Raw genomic sequence first — 11,210 nt, 5'->3', positions numbered from 1 at the left:
GAAGCAGATAGCATCTGTCCAAGTTTGTGGCCCAACACACAAAACCAGCAACCTATTCTTGCAGTCTGCCTGCCTTCTGAATCTTTTTTGTTTTAGACTTATGATTTTTATTTTATTTCACATGTAAGCACTGTTTTCCTACGTGTATGTATTTGCACTATATGGGTGCCAGAGGAGGCCAGGAGAGAGAGAGCACTGGATGCCCCAAAGCTGGAGTCAGTGTGAGCCGCCATGAGAGTGCTGTGAACTGACCCTGGGCCTCTGCAAGAGCAGCCAGTGCTCTTAACCACCCAGCCCTCTCTCCAGCCCCTTCGCCCCTGCCCCCAGTATTTTTTCTCTGTATTTGTCCACTTTCCGCATCTGCCTGCAGTGAGCAGCCCTGATTTTCGGAGGGGCAGGAAGGGAAAGGTCACTTGAGAGGTGACATTTACAGAGCTGGCCCAGAGAGGGCCTTTGATCTCAAAAGACCAAAGCAACAATAACCGGATGTCAGTAGTTACATTAAAACGGACAATACGCATCGAGTTATTATTCTTGCTAAAACACCTCAAATTTTACTCATTTTACAAAAGTCCTAAGTGACAGACACACAGCTACAGGAAAAACAGAGCTTAGCTTAGCTTAAATCCTTTAAAGTCGGAATGGTCACATGGAAAGTCATCGTGGATTCTTATGTTTACTATAAAAGTTAAAGTCAAAAGTATACATTAGGATCTGAACTGTTCTCTTCTTTCTAGAGATGTGACACACATGCTTTCTGGTTGGTGGCCGTCCACCAAAGATGACAAATGACCAGAAAAACTGTGTCCTGCCCCTCCCACCAGAACGAGCTGGATCAGGGGAGCATTAACTTAGCAGGAGACACTGTATGAAAACAAACAGCAAAGTCCCAACCCCCCAGTAAAAACCCCGCTCTCCAGCCTGCACGAAGGACTGCACGCAAGCATGCACAAGCACACCCAGCACGCCATTGGACAGCATGGCACACAAACATGCACGAACACACCCAGCATGCTATCCCGACAGAGCTGTGGCCCATTTCTAGCACACAGCCTGTTTGTACTGGTGCCCAGCGAGAGGACACCAATTGGAAAGCAGTTTGCACTCACAACACTCACAACTAAAAAGCACACAGCATATAATACTCTGATCTTTAAGTGGTTGATCATGGGCACCCCAAGATCATACTCACTAGGTTAGCCTGAGTTTTCATCTATAAAAATAGGTTTCTTGAAAATAATGCTTAGAGAGTAGAATAGTGGGGCTACATCAAGACCAGCAGGGTTCGCTGGTGAAAGGACTGTTAATGTAAGGTTGGAGTTCATGTTCACTTGTGGGTAGAGGACAGCCCTCTCAGTGGATCCCGACAGCCAGTCAAGCTGTAATCCCAGGAGATTCAGAAACCAGGACAGGCAGCTGGCCTGCATCTCCCTAGATAAACACACCCAAACAAAAGCCACATTGAGGCTGAGGCCTGAAACGGACCCAGGTGAAAACGGTGGGAAAACAAAGACTCACTAAAGCCTGCAGGATGAAGGGCTCACAGTGATGTGGTGTCCACACTGTTGACACACTGCACTACCATGTTGCTGGGGAAAGAGCACCCCCAGGCGAGGCGGCCAACCTGGGCTTGATTCAGAGGAGCCTCTCAGAAGTGCCTGGGAGAGGTGTCTGTATGAGGATGGGAGCGGGAACGTGAGGGTTACTGACTACAGGAAGGTTCTGACAAGGGCCAGGAGGGTCAGTCATGTTTTCCAGGACTCGTCAATACTTCACATGAACGAAGGGCTGTGGCACAGTAGGTCTTGCAGGATGCATCTGTCATCATTAGCCCACATTTCTGAGCCTGCTGGGCTGGTGACCTCATATCCATCACACCCACTGTGTGAAGGAGGGACCTAGTGCCGTAGGTTGTTCTGGGAAGCTGGCGTAGAAGATGACTTACACAGAGAAGTCACCACCAAGCCGCTGCTTAAGTCCAGTCCTCGGCCTTCCTTTTCCTACAGGAGAAAGCACAGAACTTCAAGACCCCAGGAAGGGAGGAAGCTCTCCTGACTGAGGAGCCTCTGGGATTGGAGAATGGTGGGGAGAGCAGGGAGCTGTGTGAGCTCCCAAGGAACATACAGCAAGGGGCAAGCAATGCTATTTCCTTTTTCTCAGCTATGGCCCTAGACTTCTTGGGGCCCAAGAAACAGCTTGGTGGTTAAAGGCACTGACTGCTCTTTCAGGGGACCTGCATTTGATTCCCACCATCACAGCATTAGAGTGTCTCTAATTCCAGTCCCAGGGGACCCTACCTGATCTTTTGGCCTCCCTAGGCACCAGATATACATGTATGTGGTGCACAGATATACCTGCAGGCAGACACTTATACACATAAATAATAATAAACTAAACTTAAAAAATATGACTAACTAGGAATGGGCACCGTGCCATGCTTTTAATCCAGGTTCTCAGGCAGCTGAGGCAGAAGGATGTCCGAGTTTGAGGCTGGCTTGGTCTACACAGCAAATTCTAGCCTAGATAGTAATACTCTGTCTCAATAAATGCATACAGAACTAACAAGTAAGGCAGCTCCTTTTTCTTAAAGGAGCCTGCATGAAAAATGACAGAATGAGACTCCTTTGTTGGAAGCCCCGTGCTAGCTTCATCGCGACACAGAAAGGCCCTGGTCAGAATGGGGCAGCAGCTAACTCCTCGAAAGCCACCAAACTAACACAAACCATTTTAAGGGGAAGAGGTCGAAGGGCAGAGGATGGAGGCAGGTGGTTGTCTCCACAGCTCTGCCCTCTCGTGTCTGTGTGTCTCGCTGAGGCTAGGTAGGCACGCGGCCGTAACTTACTGCTCTGTAGTCCAGGAACATCTCCTTGAAAGCCAGGAAATCCGTGAATGTGAGCAGCATGTCAAAGATGTCGCCAGCCACTTCATCCTTATGGTGCCTGCAAAAGACCGTGTCGTCGGCTTTGTGAGTGAACAGCCTCCCTTCATGCACGGGCCGGGCAGGGTGGGGAATGGCTATCAGCACCTGGGAGGTGGAGGCAGAAGCATCGGCGTGTAACCAGCCTTCGCTATAAAGGACCCTGTTTCCCTCTGAAAAAAAGTGGCTAGAGAGAGGGTTCAGTGGTTAGGAGCACTTGCTGATCTCACAGAGGACCCAGGGTTGTTTCCAGCATGCATGTGGGCACACAATTGCCTGTAAGTCGATTCTAGAACCTCTGGCCTTGGAGGCTTCCGCATGCACGTGGTACACAGAAACGCATGCAGGCGCGCAAGCGCGCGCGCACACACACACACACACACACACACACACACACACACACACACACACGCACACACATCTAAAAACCTTGAAGCCTTGCAAAGGCACAGAGGGCCTCCCACCCCCACTTAGGACCCAGCCACCCAGTGTCCTTAGAGATGACAAGGACAGAGTGGGTTTTCTTCAGTCTAGGGGAGGAGAAATGAGAAGCACAGAACCAGAGTCAAGCTCAACTCACTGCAATGTGGTGGTGAAGGCTGCCATATTGAAGCCTGGGATACGCTCCAGCAACTGCTCTTCAATGTACTTCTCTACCAGGGAAATCTGCAACAGTGGAGACAGGGAGGTGGGCCCTCTGGTCATTAGCCGAGGTCCTGTGGTGTGTGCGCGTGTGTGCGTGCGCACACACACATGCTTGCACATACACCATGAGTGCAGATGGCTGCAGAGGCCAGAAGGGGGTGTTGGATCCTCTGGAGCTAGATTTATAGGGGGCTGAGAGTCACTGGACGTAGGTGCTGAGCCGCTCTGCAGTCCTCTGGGAGCCATCTGCCCAGCCCCGTGTTTTTATTTGATTTATCATTATTGAGGACACGATGTATGTGAGTGGGCATGTATGTGCCACCGTGTGCATGTGGATGTCAAAGGACAACTCCTATGGAACCAGTTCCCTTCCTCATCTTGAGCTTTACCCATTGGCCATCTCACTGGCACTGCTGTCACAGCAGACAAATGCAAAGCCCCACGGCGCAGGACAAGACTGTGGTAAAGGTCGGTTTGTTTTAAACCACAAGCTGTACGCTCACCGACTACTTCATGAAAACCCTTTAGAAAAGAGTCCCAAGGGGCTGGAGAGATGGCTCGATCGTTAAGAACAATGACTTCTCTTCCAGAGGTCCTGAGTTCAAATCCCGGCAACCACATGGTGGCTCACAATCATCGGTAATGAGATCTGATGCCCTCTTCTGGTGTGTCTGGAGATAGCTACAGTGTACTTACATATAATAAATGAATAAATAAATAAATAAATCTTAAAAAAAAAAAAAAAAGAGTTCTAAGATCTGGCAAGAGAAAATGATCCAAACCAGATTCTAATCTGCATTCCCTTGGCAGTACTGGCATATATAAAGAGTAAACTAATTTCAATTTGTTTTTTCTTTTTTAAAAGAAATAACCTTGCTAAATGACCTAAGCTAACTTGAAATTTACGAGGTAGCCCAGGCAGGTTTCTAACTTGTAGCCATCCTTCTGCCTCAGCCTCTTGAGTGCTAGTGGCAGGTGCCTACAGGTGCCACCAGGCTTTGCAACTTTTTTGATATGAATGTAAACATTTTAATAGTATATATTAATTATTCATAACGGATCTAAGTTCAGATTTTAAGAGAAACCTTAATTTTCTGGCAGGAGAAACAGATCTACTTACATATTCATTAAAAATGGGAGTATAGGTGAGCTTATTCTCTTCAGTGTCTTCAAATTCCTGGTAGTACTTGTCCATGAAGCTTCTCTGCAGTAGCTGGAACTCAGCATCTGGTACAGTTTAGTAAATGCATTTACAATGTAGTAAAATATACCTACAATGTACAGCATAAACCTTTTAAAATAAGCACTTTGCTGGCTTATAAGTCTTTGCGACTATTTTATTTTTAGTTTTTGGGATAGGATCTCCATAAATCCATATGCTTGGTTGACCTGGAATTCACTCTGTAGACCAGGCTGGTGTTGGACTTGTAGCCATCCTTCCGACTCTGAGAGCTGGGGTCACAGCCTGGGCACTAAGGAGGCAGAGGCAGGCTAACCTGAGTATGAAGCTAGTTTGGTCTACAAAGAAAAAAAAAAAAAAAAAAAAAAAAACCCCAGGGTAGACAGGGTTACATAGAGAAACCTTGTTTCAAACAAAACTGAAAAAAAAGCAACAAACAACCAAAACACACCCACATATACACACACACATACAGGGGGGGGAGGCCATAATCTATCAAACAGGATACCTGTAATCCCACAAAGAGTTATCTGGGATCTCTCTTTAACACATCCATTTATTGTGTACACCAAAGGTCAGTTCTCAAATTGGGAGACTACAATGGCAAGAAACCCTGCATCCCTAGTTTTTTTCTCTTTAAATTACATTTTCATTTATTCATTTTTATGTGCATACGTGCACCTGCTTGGTCATGGCATGAGGCCAGAGGTGGGAGGAAAACCTGTAGGGGGTTCTTTCCTTCTACTGTCCACATACAAGGGCTTGGAACTGAATTCAGGTCGTCAGGCTGGGCAGCAGCACATTACCCACTGAGCCACCTTATTGACCACCCTTTTTAAGCTACATATTTATGTTGAGACAGGGTCTTACTGTGCAGCTGACTGGCCTGAAACTTGCTATGGAATTTCAGGCTGGCTGGGAATTCAAAGGGGTCCTCCGGCATGTTGGGATTCATACATGAGCCATGGTACCCATCCAAAGGATGGGCGTAGATTCTTTCCCTCTACCATGTGGGTCTCACAGATTAAACTTGGCCGTTAGGCTTGTGAGCCACGTTGCTGTCCCCCTTCCTCCTATTTTAATATCATTTTAGCAGCACCAGTGAAAACTGCATAGTGGGTTAAAGGGTGGGGTCTGTAAGAGGCCAGACTACCCGGGGTTCAAACCCTTCCTCAGCCATGTACTTTGTATGACCTTGGAAAAGTGACTACTTCTGTAGATCCCAATCTTCTCATCTGGAGCATAAAGATGAATGCGGTGTCTGTCCCTTGGCTTGCCAGGTGAATTCAGAGGAGACTTCAGGTAGAAATTCACAGTAAACACTCAAGGTCAAGAAGTAGGGAATTCTGACAATCCTGAGCCAACTAGCATTTCTACAACTAAAAGAAAATCTTCAAAAGTGACCCAGAATTAATTAAGCCCATTTCTCCATGATAGGTGGGATATCCACAGTGGGCAAAACAACGGAGAACTCCTCAGGAGAGGGCTTCTGGAGAGACCTAGGATTGGAGCCAGACTCTATAAAGGTGATTTTTCAGACTAATCTAGGTTAAGCCACACACCTCAAAACAAAACAACAGGTCTTTTTCCAGTTGCTAGGAAAAGCTGAGAAGCTGCCACATTTAGTTTTCGTCTTCTGTTTGTCTTCAAATTTGGATTTGTTACTGCCTGCTGACCACTCAGTAGAGTGGGAAGATGCCCAAAGGGATCTGGAAATCAGAACTAAGAAAGCAAGGGAACAGGAGACTATCGTAGCTCACGTCTGCAGTCCTAGAGCTTGGGAGCCTGAGCCCAGAAGGCAGGAAGAACAAGGCTTGCCCGGACCTTAGACCTAAACACAAAACTCTCGATACCAAACCCACCATCCAGACACATCGAGAACATAGATTGGCTGGTTCTGTGTCAACGTGACACAAGCGAGAGGCGTCAGAGAGGAAGGAGCCTCAGCTGAGGAGACGCCTCCATGAGACCCAGTTGATCCAAGCTGTATGTAGTGATCCATTCCAGGAGAATGGATCTGTCAGTTTGAAGTCATCCTGGTCTACAGAGTAAGTTCCAGGACAGCCAGGGCTACACAGAGAAACCCTGTCTCAAAAGATAACGATAATATCAAAAACAACCCAAAAACTAAACAACAACAATTACAACAAAAGAAAATGAAGAGGGCTAGAGAGCTGGCTCAGTGGTTAGAGCGCTGACTGCTCTTCCAGAGGTCCTGAGTTCAAATCCCAGCAACCACATGGTGGCTCACAACCATCTGTAATGGGATCCGATGCTCTCTTCCGGTGCGTCTGAAGACAGTTAGTGTGCTCATATACATTAAATAAATTATTTAATAAAAAAAGAAAGAAAACGAAGAGATCCAATGAGATTTGACACCTTGTCTCCTGCATGGACTGTTCTACAGCATGAAAATGTTAACGCTCAAAACGACATAAAAACCAAAATTGTTCTTACTGTATATGTGAAATAAAATTGGTCAATATTGCCCAATGCCTGGCTAAGAGCTACATCCTATCTGTCAGTTGATTGGTTTTCTAAATTGTTCTCCTCTGAAACCTTCGCTCTATGGCTGTTTTTTAAAAGGCTTATAGGGCATAGCCAGAACCCAAACTCTCCAATTTTGCCTCCACCCACCTGTGCTGAGATTATAGTGGTGTGCCACTCACTAGGTTTTGGGTTCATTCTCTTTTAATTATACTTTTATTTGTTTTCGAGTAGGTGCATGCCTGCTACAGCCTGTGTATGGAAGTCTGAAGACAACCATTGGGAGCCTGTGGATCTTGGGGATTAAACTAAGGTTGTCAGGCTTGCTGGTGAGTGCCTCTACCCACTGAGCCATCTTGCCGACCCGTAGATTGTTTCTAAGACAACAGAGCTCAGAATGGCCTGCTTACTATTACATCGGGGCCGTGTGTTAACATTTCAGTGTTTTGTGCTTTTAAAAATCAACTACTCAAATTTATTTCTCTGCATGCTCTTATAAGCAGGGGTTTGAGATGTTGTGATGGCTCAGGGACTGCTGTGTAAGCCAGGTGACCCCAGTTCAACCCTCAGAACAGAACCAACTCTCTCCTCTGACCTCCACATGTCCACAGCGACCTGGCAACAACCCCACCCACAATCCATCACACATGTAAATGAATACATTTAAAAAAAATTGTTTTAAAGCAAGGGTCTACTTGATTTAAATCATGGAATGGACCAAAGGAACTAGAGGGAGCAAGCACAGTGTCAAAACTTACCCATAATAATGTCCTCTAAACATCCAACCACAGCATCGAATTCTGCATCAGAGGCAGAGGAGCTGAAAAACACATCAGGATTAGGTGCTGGTTCAAATAATCATTTCAGGAGCTGAACTTGTGTTTTCTGTGGGTATGGGGATTGAACTCAGCCTCACACACACTGGGCAATAACAAAGCCCACTAGCAGTTTTTTTTTTTTTTTTTTTGAGTCTCCTGTGGTATCCAGAGGTATTTATATTTAATTTTTTTTATTAACTTGAGTATTTCTTATTTACATTTTGAGTATTATTCCCTTTCCCGGTTTACGGGCCAACATCCCCCTAACCCCTCCCCTCCCCTTTTTTATGGGTGTTCCCCTCCCCATCCTCCCCCCATTGCCGCCCTCCCCTCAACAATCACGTTCACGGGGGGTTCAGTCTTAGCAGGACCCAGGGCTTCCCCTTACACTGGTGATCTTACTAGGATATTCAATGCTACCTATGAGGTCAGAGTCCAGGGTCAGTCCATGTATAGTCTTTAGTTAGTGGCTTAGTCCCTGGAAGCTCTGGTTGCTTGGCATTGTTGTTCATATGGGGTCTCGAGCCCCTTCAAGCTCTTCCAGTTCTTTCTCTGATTCCTTCAACGGGGGTCCTGTTCTCAGTTCAGTGGTTTGCTGCTGGCATTCGCCTCTGTATTTGCTGTATTCTGGCTGTGTCTCTCAGGGAGAGATCTACATCCGGCTCTTGTCTGCCTGCACTTCTTTGCTTCATCCATCTTGTCTAATTAAGTGGCTGTATATGTATGGGCCACATGTGGGGCAGGCTGTGAATGGGTGTTCCTACTGTCTCTGTTTTAATCTTTGCCTCTCTATTCCCTGCCAAGGGTATTCTTGTTCCCCTTTTAAAGAAGGAGTGAAACATTCACATTTTGATCATCCGTCTTGAGTTTCATGTGGTACATCTACACAATGGAATATTACTCAGCTATCAAAAACAATGCCTTTATGAAATTCATAGGCAAATGGTTGGAACTGGAAAATATCATCCTGAGTGAGGTAACCCAATCACAGAAAAACATACATGGTATGCACTCATTGATAAGTGGCTATTAGCCCAAATGCTTGAATTACCCTAGATGCCTAGACCACTAGCAGTTTTTAATGTAAGGTTCCCAACGTGCATAAAAATAATAATAGCAAGATGAACCTCCCATCACTCAGTTTCTCCAATCAAGGATTACTGTCTAGTATAGAAATTACAGGTACAAGAAAACACCCATGACAATCACAAAAGAAGCAAACAATTTGGGGTGCTGAGGCTGGTGTGGGACATCTTCAGACTTCTGCATTTATTACCCGCGGGATTTACTCACCGCATCCTGGCTCTTAACGCCACACCTATCTGCTGGTGAGTGTGACCACACGCGGGAGGAGCGCCGGCCTAGGGGGTAACTGGATCAGGAGTGGCTTTATACAGGCGGTGAGGCCGCCGCCAGCCTGGGCAGCTCAAGGCCTCTGGGGTTTGCTGACGGCCAAGATTGAGGCCAGAGGATTATGATGGAAGCGCTGGTAATCGGTGACATATGCCCGCGGGAAGAAAACGCCCCCGCTAGAGCGGAGCCCCGATCCGCTAGCCCGCGCCCGGCCCCGGAGGACACCCGCAGACCCTGGCCACGTCACTTACAAGGACAGCGCGAAGCTCTCTTCCTCTAGGGCGTCCATCGTAGAGGCGCCGCAGTCTCCGGGCCGGGCCCGCGGCCCTGCCGCCTCCTACCGCGCCCGCCACCGGGCCGGGCTTCTTTCTGACCCGCGTGGCCTCAACCGCATCAAGGACCCGCAGAAGGCCGCGCCCGCGCCCCGCCGGGCGATCGCGCGAGGCCGGGCCTGCGGCTCCTGGCTGGGCCCAGTGCCCGCCAGCCTCTCGCGGGGCCACCCCGCCAGTGTTAGGGTAGGCGGTACTCACAGCCCCGCCTCCCGTAACCATGGTTATTTCGGCAGCCAATCACAGCCTTAAGTTTCCCAGACTCACGCAGAAGACCGGTGGGGGAGTGGGGGGAGGGACACGACACACTCTTGTTTCTGAATGAAAGAATGGGAGCCAAGAGCCTCAGTTTCTTCACTTGCAATTTAGGGATTTTAAAGATTAGGTAGTTGAAGCCTGTTTTAAGAGAGCTGGAGATGGCCAAATTGCTCGAAAGCCAGTCTCTTGTTTTTCCTAGATAATGTGGACGTCTGATTTACCAGAAAGTTACTTCTTGGAAATATGGAAGGTTCCACGGCATTAAGTGGATGACTTGTAACTTAATTTGTAATTTTCAAATAAAGAACAAGAGCAGGGCGTGGTGGCATGAGTTTGTAGCCCCAGTATTTGGAAGGTGGAGGTTCAAGTCATTAAAGACCTGCTCAGCTACATAGTTTTTACTCCCAGCTTACTGGCAATAAAAACCCCCAAACCGTAAACAATTATTAAGCAGTAAATGGATTCTTGGATAATTATGCGGCACAAAAAAGTTGACAACCACTGAAAGCGATGTCATCAAAAACTGAATAACTGCTCTTGGGTAAAGTCCCCTCTAAAACTGCGCCACGATGAACATAGGTTTCCTGGGGTTGATTTCCTCTCCCCCCTTTTTTTATATCATGCCTCTTTGGTGGTCTGGTATCTTTTAGCTATCAAACGTGTAGTACATAATTAGAAATTTTGTGGTATGAATTCGGTTTATGTGGCCAATCTGAATCAGACTTTTTTTTTTTTTTAAAGATTAATTATATATAAGTACACTGTAGCTGTCTTCAGACACACCAGAAGAGGACATCAGATCTCATTACAGATGGTTGTGAGCTACCATGTAGTTGCTGGGAATCGAACTCAGGACCTCTGGAAGAGCAGTTAGTGCTCTTAACTGCTGAGCCATCTCTCCAGCTCATATTTGTAGATCTTAACAGCACCTGGAACCAAGATGATTTCAAAGACACTGGAAGATCAGAATATTCTGGTCAGTGTCAAGTGAAGACAAGTATGCTGGTTGGTTTTTGTTAACATGAGTGACCTGGAAAGAAGGGACCTCAGTTGATAGTGTTTGTCTTTTTTCGAGACAGGATTTCTCTGTGCTGCCCTGGCTGTTGTGGAACTCACTCTGTAGATCAAGTTGGCCTTGAACTCAGACCCACTTGCCTCTGCCTTCCAAGTGCTTGGATTAAAGGCATGTGCCATCACTTCCTGGTTTTGAATGTGGATTATTT

The 11,210-nt window shown here is 46.8% G+C and overlaps 1 protein-coding gene across 1 annotated transcript; it reads right to left on the bottom strand.

The window, feature by feature from the left end:
• Positions 1 to 525: 525 nt before the first annotated feature.
• Arl2bp (ADP ribosylation factor like GTPase 2 binding protein) lies at positions 526 to 9,916 on the bottom strand. Its single transcript, XM_032888034.1, has 6 exons — positions 9,652 to 9,916; positions 7,988 to 8,049; positions 4,683 to 4,789; positions 3,498 to 3,583; positions 2,843 to 2,939; positions 526 to 2,000 (listed from the first exon to the last, which is right to left on the bottom strand). The coding sequence occupies exons 1-6, from the start codon at positions 9,687 to 9,689 to the stop codon at positions 1,899 to 1,901; spliced, it is 492 nt and encodes a 163-aa protein (XP_032743925.1). The 5' UTR covers positions 9,690 to 9,916; the 3' UTR covers positions 526 to 1,898.
• Between the last annotated feature and the right edge of the window lie 1,294 nt (positions 9,917 to 11,210).

The sequence above is a fragment of the Rattus rattus genome, chromosome 17 (assembly GCF_011064425.1).
Source record: "Rattus rattus isolate New Zealand chromosome 17, Rrattus_CSIRO_v1, whole genome shotgun sequence".
NCBI classification, from domain to species: Eukaryota; Metazoa; Chordata; class Mammalia; order Rodentia; family Muridae; genus Rattus; species Rattus rattus.
This window is presented reverse-complemented; position numbering and strand designations above follow the sequence as displayed.